At 34.1% G+C, this 15,863-nt stretch overlaps 2 protein-coding genes across 3 annotated transcripts in view; both read right to left on the bottom strand.

Moving 5' to 3' along the window:
* LOC130649643 (G-protein-signaling modulator 2-like) overlaps positions 1–3,044 on the bottom strand; it is a 49,598-nt gene extending 46,554 nt beyond the window's left edge. The window contains exons 1-3 of one of the 2 annotated variants that reach the window (XR_008983083.1): positions 1,919–3,044; positions 1,230–1,476; positions 267–458 (exon numbers count right to left, since the gene is read on the bottom strand). Coding sequence is in view for 1 of the 2 variants with exons in the window: in XM_057455973.1 (XP_057311956.1) it covers positions 388–458; positions 1,230–1,476; positions 1,919–2,353 (753 nt within the window). In the remaining variant the exon portion in view is untranslated. Of the gene's footprint in view, positions 1–6; positions 459–1,229; positions 1,477–1,918 lie in introns of those variants that run through there. The other variant, XM_057455973.1, reaches the window with a different exon arrangement.
* Positions 3,045–5,065: 2,021 nt separating this feature from the next.
* Positions 5,066–6,016, bottom strand: LOC130648494 (histamine H2 receptor-like). The gene has a single exon (XM_057454546.1). It carries the CDS (start codon positions 6,014–6,016, stop codon positions 5,066–5,068), a length of 951 nt encoding a protein of 316 aa, XP_057310529.1.
* Positions 6,017–15,863: the final 9,847 nt, after the last annotated feature.

Raw genomic sequence — 15,863 nt, 5'->3', positions numbered from 1 at the left:
GATTGATGATGGTTGTTATGATTTATTTATTAACTATGAAACTACTCATATCCCGACACCAATGATTTCTGAGTCAGTCTTGAAGCTGTGAAAAAGTCCACGGGAATTAATCCGTTAAAAAAATCTACGAGATTTTCCCGATCGCTACGAGCAGCTTCCATATTTGTGCCAAAATGGCAATAAAATATATTGTTCTTATTTTATTTCGTGTTTCCAGTATTTACCAATATTTAAGGTTGAAAATATTTTGTAAAACTGAAGCATACCTATCAACCATATTCAACTGATGCTTCTTTGAGAATAACGTGAATAAATAACCATCTATATGGAACCATGAGGTTTATACCACTTTCAAAAGACTGTAAAACACAATCTCAGGTCGTTGGATCATCCGTCATAAAAAGCTGGATTTTCTTCGATTTTTTCTGGATCTTCCATGGCCGCCATTTGTTGTTTCACTAAAACAAAGGTAGATAAAATGCGATTTGTTTACATGATGTTGCTTTGACAATGTCAAAATAAATTGTGTTGATAATTCACGATCCGAATAATTTCTAAATTAGTAGTAACTAGTAGTTTCTAAACTTTGTAGCTTGTAGTAAAGGCGTCACCTTGAATAAGAATGTAGTCTCCCTCTTTCCCTTTCTCCCTTTAACTTCTGCGTGGTAGCACTTGTTTTTATTTTTATTTCATGCCTCTTTTTCTTAGTTAACATGGTTAAAACGAGGACAATGAAATATGTACTTTTCAAAAAATGGTATAATTTTTGGTCAAACGCCGAATGAAAGCAGTTTAGTCGACGTAAACCGAAAGTTAACCGTTTCCGACTACATGTTTTGAGAAACACGTTCAGTGGTACTTAGTCTTTTTTTTTTTACAATTTAGCTACTTTAATATAAGTTTCTTTCCAAATTTTGCAAATCGATGCTTGTTGAACATTTAGCGAGCAGTAACTTTTGTGAATAACAAAGTATAAAACACCATTCTCGGACGAACTTTATATTTTCAATTATATCAGCTTTCTCGTGATAAAAACACATTTTTTGCGCGTTCCTAAACTTTCACGAACCTATACTCTGAGATAATTTCGCGACATAAACTTTCACGAATTTGGCCAAAATTCGAAAGAGTTTCTGCCCTTAACGTAAATAGATGCATGGTTGGTTATTCTACCATCAGAAATATCTCATTTGTGACACTTTGCTAAATCTACACAAAAAAACACATACCGATTTTCATTCTCAAATTGATAACAGCTTTTTCGTAATACATTATGCTGTCTCTGATCTCTCCTTTAAGTTGATACAAGCTTCCAAGTGCTGCAGCGCATTTGATTTGTCCATTTACATCACATAGATCTGTTACTAAGTCCATTCGCTTCAACTCACACTCGACTGCGGAATCAAAATCGCAAACTTGCTCGTAGATATTACTCATGTTGTTTAAAGTTCTAGCAGAAGATTTTAAATCTCCTAACTGAAAATAAAAATGTGGAAATAGTCAGCATGTACAGAGAGACGTTTCTAAAAAACCTTAAGACACGTCCTGAGCAATCATTGAAAAATCTGTCTTTTTTAAAAAACCTTATGGGAAATTGTTTTTTTAGTAAAAAAATTATTTTTTTCTCTACCAATATCCTTAACCTCGGTAGAGCCGAAAATGTTTCATAAGTTGTGGCGCTGATACGTTGTATGATTTGATGAAACTTCGGCTTAAACGACAGCTACCTTGACAACAAAAGGTAATGATAAGAAATTGTATATCCACTGTAATGTAAAGTGCTTTGTTTGAGCAGCCTGATCAATATTTGAGAGAAATTATTGTTAAGAATTTCAAAGATTTTGAAAACTTTGAGTCGCTTTAAGAAAGTGCAATTTTGCCGATTTGAGATTTCTTCCCGCAATAACTTCTTTCTTACCTCTTCTGCAAGGTCCAAAGCATTTTTAAAAGTTTGAAGAGCGAGTTCGAACTCTCTTTTCGCTTTATAAACACAACCTAAATTAACTAGTGCAATTTTCTCTTCGTTTTTATCTCCTGGTCGTTTATCTGCGAATGGTATTGCTGTTGTAACTGGTTTCGACAGCAAAAAATGATGATGGTGGCATAATTCTGCTTTGTCGAATTTAAATAAACGAAAAAACGCTGTTCCTAAGTTGTTGTAAGCAACGCACTGTGCTTTAATATCCTTTCTATTCTTTAGCTTTTCTTTTAAATCAGCTTGAAGTTTTGCGAGTTCTTCGTTTATCACATCACTTCCGAAATTCTCAACTTCGTATATATCTGCTTCGGGTAGTTCTCTTGCCGTTTCTGGTGGTTTTTTTGCGTCAGACGTTGCACCAGGTTTGGCTGCCATATTTCGATTAATATCTCTTACAAGTTTAAAATTCTCATTATGAAATTCATATATCCACTAAATATCACTTTTTTACTGTTCTTTAAAGCTCATAAAGATTTACGCAATGCTCGTTTTAAAATATTTTTTTCATACATTGTTAATTATTTATGTTGGTTTAATTAAATGAATAACCAATTATAATTTTATGAATTAGTTAATGAATATAAACTTTCTAGATGCTCTTGTAGAGATGTGTAAAAGTATGTTATTGCAATACGCTTTTTTGTTCGTTCGTTCGTTCGTTCGTTCGTTCGTTCGTTCGTTCGTTCGTTCGTTCGTTCGTTCGTTCGTTCGTTCGTTCGTTCGTTCGTTCGTTCGTTCGTTATTACAATTCGTTTGTATTTTCAAACGAACTGTAATAACAGTCCTGAAATTCTGCAATGAAGTAGGAAACGTCCACCCGGCTTTTTTAAGTTATAAAGTTAACTTTCTTCAAGAGCTTTGTAACAAAAAACAAAAAAGGTCTTCAAATTTGCTTCAATTTCCATTATCTTACTACAAATTTACATTCATAACACTACGTAGTTGCTGTTGTAGATAATATTGTAGTTATTCTTGCACTATATTTGCTCATCCTTGCAACATGTTTGCTCATTCTTGTATTATGTTTGCTCATCCTCGCACCATATTTGCTCATCCTTGCACCATATATGGTCATTTCCGTATTCTGTTTGCTCATTATTGCACCATGTTTTCTCACCAATTAAACGCGTACAAGGAGTCGAAGCTAGGACCCATTTTATTAGGTTTTTCTAGGCAGTTATTCTGCATTTTAGATCAACGAATGCAGACACCTTCTGCATGATTTTTTTACAGTTGTGCATGATTTTGTGTACATCACTTTCTGTTTCAATGTCCAACAAAGGGAAGTTTCACCTAATAAGAATTTTGAGGCTGAAAAAGGGTAAAGAATTAAGAATATCTTATGGATATACCCAGGCTTGACTTTTTTTTCTGAAGTCAAATCTAAAATTTGTATGATACACAAAATGTGATTAGAAATTCCATTTCTTATTGAATTTAAACCGAATTTCTTTATTCATACAAAGTAACAATGTAATGGTCTTGAATAAGTAGTTCGCTCGTTAGTAAGCTAATTTGCCTTCAAGATTACCACATTAAAAAATTTAGAGCTTATTATATGCTTGCAAATTGTAGTTGTGTTATTGAGAGTTTATTCTTATAATATTCTGTACATAATTCATTATGTCGCTTCTTCCAGCTACTCATTAACGGTTTTTAGTTTTTAGGTAGAAAGTAGTTTTTACATTATATTGAAGAGAAGCCACTTTGCGCATCACTAACATACTGCCTGGCAATAACCAGGATTCTATCCGCGGTCCCCAGAATTGGGTCTTTATAGGAAGAACTTGTTTGTGGAATTTATTTTTGCGTTCTTGGACCCTATTTGCAAAGTTAAAGGCTGCGAAATTGTGCTCCAGCAAAAGTTGATCAATCGCAAAAATACCTCCAAATTTTTTTTTTAAATATGGAATCTCTATAATATTCTTGAGGACGATGTTTAAGATTCTAATTTCAAAATAACTTGTTATTTTTACCTATGATTTTATCAAAACATTTATTTTGTATTTTTCATTCAGACACAATAACACAGAATCTGCTCTCTGTCTTCACAAACAAAACAATAACGTGAAATCTTCTTGAAACAATCTAAGACTTAAACTTTATTTCTCCATAATTTTCCATATTTATTTTTTAGAATAAATAATATGTTACATAAGCAGGTGCTTCAAGAGAGATTTGTTGGTCATAGACTACATTTTAAACTTGACTCGTCCCACTCTCTTCCACCGCAAGCAATGTAATGAAATTAAAAAATCTGTTTTTGTTTTGTTTGTTTGCTCAGAGAATTTAATTTTTTTTTTAAACTTTTTTTTTCATCTGTCAATCGGAGAATGGAAACGTCCAAATATAATTGATGAACAAGGAAACAGCGATTCTGAAAATAGTCCTTTTTACGGAAGGATCATGCGTCGTTGATCAATATAATAAGCTAGCTAGACATTCAACCGCAAACATAATCTCAGTGCTTCCAATCTAACAATTCTAACCAACTCACAATTAGCCGTTACAAAAGATTATCAGGCGGATATTTTTGTCCTACAAGACCATCAACACCTTTTAAAATATTCTAAATATACTATAACAACTGCGAACTAAAATGCTACAGATGACTCCAAATGAGCTGACAAAAGTACATTTAAAACGTGCTGGAATGGAGACCTAAACCTGCAACGTTACGATTCAAAGTTGAAGTCACGACCACAGTGCTAGCCATCAAAAACTACTGTTTTTTTAATGATTACACTCAAAACATTTATTATAAAAACAGAACTAGTGGTGCACTATTTCACAAAGAGAAGCGCTGATTAAGTACCTTATTTGCGGATGATAAAAAAAAATATAATATAAAAAGTTAAATATTTAAAACAATTTTTTTTTTCAGAAAAGAGACTTTTCAAATTGAACACAAAAGCGAAGCAAACAAAAGAAAGCCGGCTATAAAGTTTATTACAATAAATCGTTTGGAAACATCGTTCTTACATTTATCTGATATATTATGCGTACGAAAGCGCAAACATTAGTACGCGCAAAAATAACGGTGCGTAAAAATTACAAAAATTACGTAGCTACGAATGAGGCAATTCGTTAATGAAAGGTGTTACAAGTGATTTCATTGCTCGCTTCTGACACTACATTCGAATTAATTCCTTTTTTAAACAGTCTTCGAACTTTCGATCTTATTCTTCCCAGCCGAAAATAGTACATAAACGGGTTCAACAACGCACTTAATTGCGAAATAACAGCAGTAGTCGATAGAAAATACGTTGCTGCAAATTTTGAAGGTCCTGCAAGCGTGATGTATATAACGCAGACAGAGGATGGCAAAAAGCATACACTAAATAAAGACATCACAGAAACACTCATAGCCAAAGCTTTCTTTTTGTTTCTAATACTTTCTTTTGCTTCAATACAATGATGTCGAATTCTTTTCCTCATCTTTTCAATTTCTGAATTAATTCTTACATGTAGAAATATAAGAAGAATCACCAAACAAATCACAACAGCACCCGCTGCGCTTTGATTGGTGTACTGTTGGTCCACTGGTGAAAAGGAGTTAGCAAACGATGACGTCGCTAAAAAACACCAAGTAAGGAAGTTTATCCAAAACAGTCTTCTCATCGTGACGTATTTTTCATATTTAAATGGATGTATCACGGAGACATACAGCTCGGCTGTTATTAAAATTATAGTCACCAAAGAGACTGATGTCAATATATGCGTTCCCAGGCTAAGATAATTATACAAAATGCAATTAGTATTTGAAACAAGGTGAATGATCCAGAACACTCCAAATCCTGGCAAAACAATCATTCCAGTCAACAGATCACTAATTGACAATGAAACATAGCAGATATCTGACGCAGAAAAATCGGATGAATATTTATACATAGCTGTTAGATATATTGCGTTTAAAACAGCGGTTAATATTCCCATTAGGAATAGTATAGCTGCCATGGTAGCATGAACATATATAATAATTTCAAATTTCGCGCCGACTGTTGCACAGACGGTTGTTGATGATGTTACATTAGCCATTATAATTTGTTCGGAGAGTGTGATGGAACTGAAAAGTTAATTTTCAATGTGGGTGTTATACTCTGGGTTATTTATCAATAAAATTATCCTTTAGAAAGCAGGTGCATGACTTAGTAATAAAATAAAATAATTAAATAAATTTATTGTTTCAAAGTATTATGAAAACAAACACAGGTTTCTTAAACCCGTTTGGAGAAAGAAACATATTATGCGCATGCGCATATGCAGATGAACGTTTAACGAATTTTGAGATTGCGCGCACCTTTTTGACGCTATAACCGCTGACCCCTTTCTCTGTCAACCCTGGAAATATTTTTAATTCTGTTCACAAATTTTCGAAAATAGCAGTTCTTTGGCCATTTTTTAAATGGCCAAAAATCTCGCCCAGCATTGCCGCCCCTATTGGCTGTAGTCACGTGACATCTTCATCAAATGTTTTCAATTTGGTGATGTCGCAGATGTCTGGGTCGAGTGGGGGACATTGATAATGCGCTAGTCGAAACTTCTGCAATATCTGCTTTTTTTTCAACAATTAACATGACGTGTAAAGATCCGGGAAGGGCCGGCTTAACGGATCATTCATCCTAAGTCAGTTTGTGAACATTGACATGGTAAAAGAGGAGAAAGATCAAAGTGCATTAGCATAATATAAAAAAGATGTAAATGTTTCCTTCCAGGTAACTACAATCAATTAAATATTTATTCCAAAAATATTCTTTCTGAACAAGAATGTAGATACGCGCATTCTTTTCACATCTTCCTGACAAATGCATTATATGGCATATCTTGAAAAGAAACATATCAAAAGCTTCGAATTAACACAGATGGTGGACGAAATAAAACTGTCATAGAGGATTGCTATGATTCAGTACAAAAACAATGATTTAAATCCATTATAGAAGTGAATATTCTTAATTTAACACTACTTTTGTGTTTTTTATTTCTTGTATATTATATATTGTTATTTTGTATTGTTATTCTCTTTGTTTATACTTTTTTAGGTGTAAATATTCTTCGAAATCAGGAGACATGGAGTGAAGCAGAATTGGAAGCTTTCAGTGAAGTTATTTCATTCTGTTAAAGTTTCTATCTTCTGTGTCTCACACTACAAAAAAAAAGAAATTTTTGTCCTATAAGAAACGAAGAAAGGTAAGCAAAATTAGTATAGAATACAACCTTTCTAATACAACTTTTCTATATCAGGACGCAGCTTAAAACGGACTTTGCCTACCTTGCTTAACAAGACAAAAAAAGTGTTTTTAGAGTGGTTTTGGTGTTCAAAATGCTTGCGCGCAGCTTCATTTCAGAATCTGCCCAGGGTCCGATTTTTTGTATTGATCGCTCGCGCGTAGTAGTCCAATCACGAGACTCGACTTTTGCTAATAACGAATCCAAGTTTGTTGTCTCGGCATGCGGACGAGGAGACATGCAACATTCAGGACTCATTCTTCCTCTGAGGAATACTTAAATTTTAGAATTCAGGAAGGATATCTATTACGAAATTATTTCATGTTTATTTACTTTGATCTAAAAGCACCCTTTAACAACTTCCAAGTCAATAACAGTTTCTCTATTTAAGTTATCGCGCTTTTGTTGTCACGAAATAGGACCGGTTGATGCTAAATCCTGGCTGCATAGCCTCTACGATTAAATTGATCACGTAATGTTAACAGCTTATGTCTTATACATACTTGCGATAATTTTTTTGTATAAAATGGTTCAAAATCAGTTTTCCTGTTGCTACACATGGTTTTCGACGCTTTTTAACAAGTTTACAAAAAAGTTTGTTTAACTTTCAATTTTCTGCTTTAATAATAAAAGAATAAGCTTTGACTTTCATCCTTGAAATTTTTAAGGTTAAATTTAGGTAGTTCGCAAAAGTTTATATTGGAAAGTGTTTGTCCGCGAAATGTCGTGAATTTTTCCTTTTGCTAAAGTTTTTGTTTGCGGAAGCTTCTGCACTCTGTTTAATAAGTATTGTTACCTATGGGCTATCATACTTTTCATGTGTACTCACTTGTGATTTGATGCACATAAAATTATATAAAACTATTGAATATAATTTAGTTATTTAAATTTCCTCGATGCATATAGTTATCAATCAATTAACATTATATATATATGCTTATTCATCTTTTTAATTGCAGTTTCGGAATATCGTTAACACTGAAAGATATGGATATTCTAAATTATTTTCGGTATATTTCCGCGTGTCAATGTGGCTCATTATATGGGTAATTTCAGGCAATTGGATGTCAGGGCTAGTTTCAGCAAAGTAGCATAAATGTTTGAAGTTGACATTTGGAAAGCGTGAATAAATGATATAGTGAGACAGAAAAGGGTTTTTTTTTCTCGCGAAACTTTTCTGCAATAAAGAAGTGGTAACATTATTTGTTTGAGAGGAACGTGATGTTCGATCTAACACAAATATCTTGCACGAGTTAATCCTTAATTTCTAGTTTAAATGGAAACATTACCAAAAAAGGAAAATCTGTCAGTTTGAGCACACATTCCGATCTTCAATACAAACAAAAGAACTTTTCCACGAGTTTGAATAATATTTTTCTTTTTGTCACGTGATAGCGTATTCGGAATCTTAGTGCTAAGTACCATCTTTCAAAATTTCAGGCGGAAGCATTTAAATATTTATCATCATGAGATTGCAGGTTTGAATGCAATGTTTTGATCTTTGGAGATGATGATTGGAGCAATGCACAGACTGTGAAATCTCTGATATAATGTAACTTACTCACAGTCTTGGCTACTTAGTAATTTTTCCATATTAAAAAATATAAATGTTACAGAAAATATGATCAAATAGAAATTAGGCATATTTCCCCAAGTATTATGTATAAGGATTAGTGTTCGATCTATTGTTTTTATGCATAACAAGAAGCCCTGGGGGCTCTAAGAATTTCCGCTCGCTACCAAAATATTTGATGACAACCTGCTAATTCGTTGTGTTATCGTGCCAAACATTCGAAGAGGTTTGGTGCTTGAAGCTCTGAAGATAAAACACACAAGTGACATTACATCTTACAACAAACGCAAACAAAACAAAACGTGTCATAATAAACCCACACTTTAAAAGAAATTGCGAACAAAAATTATAGCCTATCATTCATGGTTGAAAGTCTTCCGATTGAAACGTTTATGGTCTTAAACGGCATTTAGTTGACAAAAAAACAAAATTTTGATGCCACCATCATGTTCAGCATACTTTTTTTATTAACTGTGCCAAATTTTGTCGAAAATAAAGTAGTTTAAATTTTTGGACCAATTTTGGCCTAAAATGACATTTCAGGTGGCAAAAAATCAAAATTTTGATGTCACCATAATGATCAGCATATTCTTTTTGTGTTCTGTGCGAAATTTTGTCGAAAATAAAGTAGTTTTAATTTTTGGACCAATTTTGGCCTAAAATGACATTTAAAGTGGCCAAAAATAGAAATTTTGATGTCACCATCATGTTCAGTATACTTTTTTGTTAACTGTGCCAAATATTGTGGAAAATAAAGTAGTTTTAATTTTTGAACCAATTTTGGCCTAAAATGACATTTAGGTATCAAAAAATCAGAGGAACGTGAAATCCCAGGGTCGATTTTTTCTCAAAAAATGCTCCAAAAGAAAAAACGACGGTTTTAAAGAATTTCCTACGCCTTCGGGCGCGGAAATTCAATAATTTTATATTTTATAAACTCAACAAAGCTTAGTTGCCAAAAAGTGACTGGCGACGTATTAAGTTTACCAACCCTTTGTTTTCATGAGGATACAGGGGCCGTAAACTCCATAGGTATATAGTCTGTGTTTGTGCTACAGACACACGAAATCTCAAATGTTTCTGCGATATATTTTTATTCGTCTTTTTTATGCAGAAACTGACGAAGTCTGCACGATTTTATATAAAATAATGACAAAACTTTCGAAATGTTAAATATATTCAATTTATGATAGCATTTACAACTGCAAAAAAATTTTGAAATATTTATCCTACACTTCTACCCGCACCGGCAACATTTCCAGGAAGGTGCAACAATGTTGAAAATTTTTGCTATAAATGAAAAGGAGTTAAAGATATTTATTAGATTACATTGATCTTTTTACCATGATAAAAAGTTATAAAGCGAAATAATAATTAGTGTTGTTTTGGTAACAAAGATTATCTGATTGTAGAAAGTCTTCCCTCCATTGCCATTTTCTTCACCCTCTAGTCTGAAAAGCATCGTCTACAAAAATATTCCGGAACTTTCCTTTTTACCGTTACGTTCTATTCTTCTAACTTGACTTGTAAAATGATAATTATTGTAATGTCTCAACAAGTGTATGTACATTAGTTTAAAACAAAACTTTAGTTCAAAACCACGCAAATCTTTGTATTGTCTTTCATTAGAATTATACGAGTGCCATCTTCATTCACACCTTGCAAGTTCATATCTGTTACTGTTTTTCTCGTGAGCAACAATTCACTGTATACAGATGTTGACGATTCTTGTTGTATCTCATTTCTGGACCTTCCAATGAAGCATAGAAGTAGCTTTTTAGCACCGCATAAACATGCAAAAATTCCATAAAGAATGAACAACATAACTAATCACCTCCACACTACGTTTTATGGTGTAATAAAGTATGATCCACCCGTTTCACTCCTGCTTCTTTATATAGCGCATTTAATACCACAAAATTAATTTGTAGTCACGTTGTTACCAAGATGTCATATTATGCTAATAAGCCTTTTTTGTCTCTTTGATCCAGCCACTTACACTTAAGTGTAAGTGGCTGGATCAAAGAGACGGTTTTTTCCTAGGGATTTTCAGATAGGAGCAATTAAATTTGTTCCCTGGACTAAAAAACAGTATAGCACTAATCAACATTGTTTGCAGACCCTTTATACCACATAAGCCAACTGATGGCTCGTTCTCTTTTTTTTTAATTTCCAATCAATTATAAAGCACATCAATTAAATATGATTGGATAGATAAAAAGATATCACGGCCATCCAAAGGAAAGGAAAAAAAATTCCGGTTTTTTTTCTTCGACTTGTCGACTCGGGTTTTTATCACCGCAAGCAAGTCAGTCGGAGGACGCAAACATAACATATTTTGATGGCAGCCTAACTGTACTGTGCGTGGCTACCATGTTATGTTTCTAGGATGTATTTCTAAAATTTATTATAATGGAACTAGATGATAGCAAATATGGCTACTTCGGGTATTTTAAATTTTTTTGGCTACCTTTGAGCTATAATGGTGCTCACAAAAAAAAGTACAGCAACATCACTCCAATCAAAATAAGTTCTCCAAACAATACTCTATCAAAAAAAATTTACCTGATATTCCTAGTTTGGGTAGAACTTGAAATATCGTGTTCGATTTCCTTGCAACCACATTTCCAAGACGAATCCAGGTTGTCTTTTTCAGCCATGTGTCACCGCAGCTTATCGCCAAAGGAACTTGCTATTTTGGGCTTTCGTTCATCCGGCATGGTTTATTTCTCTAAAAAAAGCTGACCAAGCTCCCTCTCTTTTCCACGGGGCCTAAAATTTCATGTTTTTTAAAGATATTCTTCGCTGCGTCCGCATCCCTTGAGCGCAGGAAGCCATTATGGAATTCGGAAACCACGCGTGATTTTTAAAAAACCCGGCGCATGCGCACACTTTCTTTCCATCGACAGATGGCCGTGACTTCCCCTACTCAACTGTAGCTATTTTATTAATATCACAAATAAAAAACCATAATTACAGGATAGGACATAGATGTCATCCTATAGATAGGACAAAATTACAAAACATATATATAGTAATAGCTGAAAATATATACAAAGCATGAAATGAAAGTGAAACACATATATAATATAAGCAACAACAAAGTCAAGGCTTAGCGTTCTTAACGATGGGCCGATATGGACCATTATTGCCCGTCGTCAAAAAAAATGGTAGCTTAAAATGTAAACAAGCACGAAAAACAAGTTTTAAGAAGCATTGGAAATGATTATATATCTAATTCCTGCAATATATTTATCGATAAAAAATTTTCATAGGATAGAAACAACAACAATGTCAAGTTTAACAGTTAAAATAACCAGATTTAGCCACATTCTATCTGGATGCTTCTTCAACATGGCTAGTTAACTAGCTTCCATAAAAAACGATGATCTGATATTCAGTTTTATCAAAAAGACTAAATGCAGGACGACGAAATTATAAGAAATACGTCTTCCCTCAATCTCAGACTTTTACATTTTTTTAAACCAGGACGCCTAAAAACAAAATTGTGTCATTAATGATTTATATTTTACCATTTACTTTCAACCTTGATCCTTGGGTATCGCCATTTTTTTTGTTACACGGACAGCGGCGGGTAGGGGCCTTGATAATAGTTGTTGTCTCTCTGTCGTACAAAACAGGGTCATGTTGCGATGTTTGAATTTTAATTGCTAATTGTTAATCGGTTTATTATATCTGAAGCCGTCTACATATATCCAGAAATTAGTCTGCCCTTCTTTACACTTCCTTCTTTTTTTCATAGAATTTAAAACACCTCAAAAATAAAAACGTTTTCCATAAACTGGATTTGAAATCTAACAATTAACTATCTAAGTTCAGCAAAGAACATCTTTATTCGGGACGGCTAGCCAAAAATCACTCAGCGATACCAGGGTATTTTTTGTCGTCTTCTCTCATATTAAAAAGACAAAAAAAAACTGGGGATGAGGATGCGTGAACAAAATATATACGCACAACCTAACATATGTGAAAACATAGAGTCCAAATCCAAAGTAATAGTAGAAAAATTAAAAACAAAAGACCATCTAAGGTGTGATGCCATCAGTCGTTGAGCAGATAACCGAGCAAGGGGCATGTTGAAGGTAAAGAAACATACAATCAAATTTTTAATCCTTCATAAGGATATGACATCCATTAGGAACTGCTCTAAAGCAAAGGTAGCACCACCACGGCGAAACAAGTTGGTACCATATTGGGAGGTAGAACACCCTAACTCTTTCAACATTTTTTTCATAAGGAACATGAAAGTCCGATATGTCAAAATAGTGTTGAGTAGCATCGAGGACGAGGCCAATGGAACAATAATTGCGCTCTGACCCAGTTGGATATTCTTACTTCATCTAAGTATAACAAGAATATATGGTGTGTTCCACCATATATTCTTATTACCTTACCATATATTCACCATATATATGCAGAGGTTAAATAATGTAAAAGATGCTGCCAATAAATGTGACTAAAAAATGAAACTAAACAAACAGACCAAAATGATGCATGAAAACTACGATTAAATTAAGATTAAGACGAAAATAAATCGCAACAAGAAGTGCAATGGTAATAAAAAGACGTGGCTTGGCAGAAAATAGTAAGAATACGATTTATATTTTTCTTGTCAGCATCCAATACTTAGTTAAAGGATTACCATACCCTATCTCTAGATGTAACAGGGCAGTGAAATTTAGATACATACAAACATACAAACTGATTGTGGTAGTAACAAACTAATAAAATGGGCAATATACAGGCATGAAGCATCTGTGGAATCAAGCCCAAGTGGCGACGACATGTGAACACGAAAACAGGTCTTGTGTATTCCCAGCATTAATGGCATGCTGAGAAATGGGAACATCCTGCACCAATACTGCACCGAAACGATGTGAGGGGGAACCAGGAGAAATGAGAATACAAAAACTAGCTATCACAGATGGCATACTGGCCAATGAGAAAAGAATAAAAATAAGCAGACATCACAAACTACAGCAGTTTGTGATGTCTGCTTATTCGCGAGTTCAAAAATGATAATAATTGTTGTCTTGAATGTAAACTCGAGCAACATGCGACAATTGAAGGCAGGGGAAAACAAGACGTTTATTAGATTCAGGACACACACATGAATGTTCTATCACCATAATGCAAGTCCAATTTAGGCGACCAGCATGGCGTTGCAACTTATTTTTAGATAAAAAAATTGACGCCACTTTCCTCAATGCATCCAGTTTAGTAGCTGGAAGAGAAACCTAGGTAGACAAACTAGAGAAAAAATTCGTCCTCGCCTCATGCGACGAACACATTGTGTGAGGCGATAAAATATTCCTGGAGCACTTGATCTCGAGTATCGACAAGATGTGAATGTTGAGTGCTTTCAGAAAAAAGCCATGCATGGCCTTGACCAAACTTTGCGATAAAATATCCCTGCTTATTTATAGTACAGGCATTATTATTTTTTTAATATCATATTTTTTAATGTACGTATTGTCGCCCTTTTCAACTGGCATGGAACAGTCATATATAATGCATACCTCAGCAAAGTCAGGTTTAAAGTCAAAGTCACCTTTTTGGTGGTTAAAAGTACCGAAAATTTCCACACCTAAAGAGGTGTGTATAGGAGACCCTGGGGATGATCCCAAGGCAGGTGAACTTGAATTTCCCTTACTTAAGGCATTGGAAGTGTTAAGACAGGACGGGAGGCCCAACGTGGTATCAGAACACTTCAAACAAATTCTGTTGCCAAAACTTTATGGATAGCATTGGTGTGCTGAAGCATACTTCAGCACGGACTCCAAAGAATACTTTCTAGCCATTTCTGAGACCTTAATAGAAGAAGACAAATAGTTACGTAAATCTAACGAGATTGAAAATCTGGCATAAAAAGTTCTTAAATTATATCATTCAATGAAAAGAGATTCTAGTTTCAGCTTGTTATTATCAGTGACCAACATTAGCGTAATTTGCGAACCAGACTCGGTAGAAATAACTTTCTATTTCTCCGCAGGACGAAGACGAGACACAAAATGAACAATACGAAGAGGCTTACCATTTTCAGTGTTTGAAGAAAGTGCAGGGCGCAGAAATAAGTTCAAACTGATACCGTCTTTTTGCTTGCAAAAAACATCCAATAGAGGGCGTGTTTGCTGTTGTGAAAATAAAACAGTGGGATTGGTCAATAAAATTGTTAACTGTTGCGGAGCAGGTAGTGAGGCAAAACAAGATGGCGGTTGTACGTCGAGGGTGAAGGATGAAGGGTGAAGATTTACATGAACATGATTGGTTTCATTAATACATTGTTGAAACTGAAACTGATCGGAGCCTTACTAATTCGGATAGTCAAGCAGCAATTTGATTAAGAAGATGTTGCTCTTCCGTTTGCACACTTTACCTAAGGAATTTGCGGAAAAAAAATCATTTACGGTGGCAGTTGAATTTCTTGATTGAGGACATTATATTTGAAGGAAGTGTCAAAGACATTAATAGGTCAGATGATGTGACCTTGTTGGTTTGTTAGAACGACGATCTTGACAATGGCGGCTGGAAATACTAAATTTGTGTAAATCCAGGGATCTTCGCAGCCAGAACACTTTAGGATACGTCTTTTTTTAGGCGTTGACGATTCTCCAGAAGCAACAGACATTGAAGCCGACTAGAAAGTTCGTGCAAGTGAAACTTTAATTTCTGAGTCCTTTAGCGTTGCGTTGGGCAGGTGATATAGATGTAGGGGCATCAATATAGGTGATGATTGTTTAACTAGCCAAATATTAGTTTGATAGCAAAATGATTGATTAAATATAGATGGATTAATAAGCAGCAAAGGATAAACATAAGAAAAACTGCTATAACTAAAAAGGAAAACCATGAATAATAATTTTGTATTAGCTATAATTTCCGAGTTTTATATTTTGAGCATTTTAAATGATGCCAGCAAAGATTTTGTTGCAAAATTGTAAATATAAACCAAATTAAAACAAACTAACGTACACCTGACTTTATATTTCTTAACTAACACGTTGATTAAGTACGACCAACAATATGTTGCATTCCATGACTTGTAGGAATCTAGTTTTAATATGC

Source organism: Hydractinia symbiolongicarpus, chromosome 7, assembly GCF_029227915.1.
Source record: "Hydractinia symbiolongicarpus strain clone_291-10 chromosome 7, HSymV2.1, whole genome shotgun sequence".
Taxonomy (NCBI): Eukaryota; Metazoa; Cnidaria; class Hydrozoa; order Anthoathecata; family Hydractiniidae; genus Hydractinia; species Hydractinia symbiolongicarpus.
The sequence above is the reverse complement of the archived record's forward strand: the minus strand, read 5'-3'. Positions and strand labels throughout refer to the sequence as shown.

What these genes read in the sequence shown, in the direction of transcription:
- LOC130648494 (XM_057454546.1), bottom strand. Translation starts at nt 6,016, where the DNA reads ATGGCTAATGTAACATCATCAACAACCGTCTGTGCAACAGTCGGCGCG.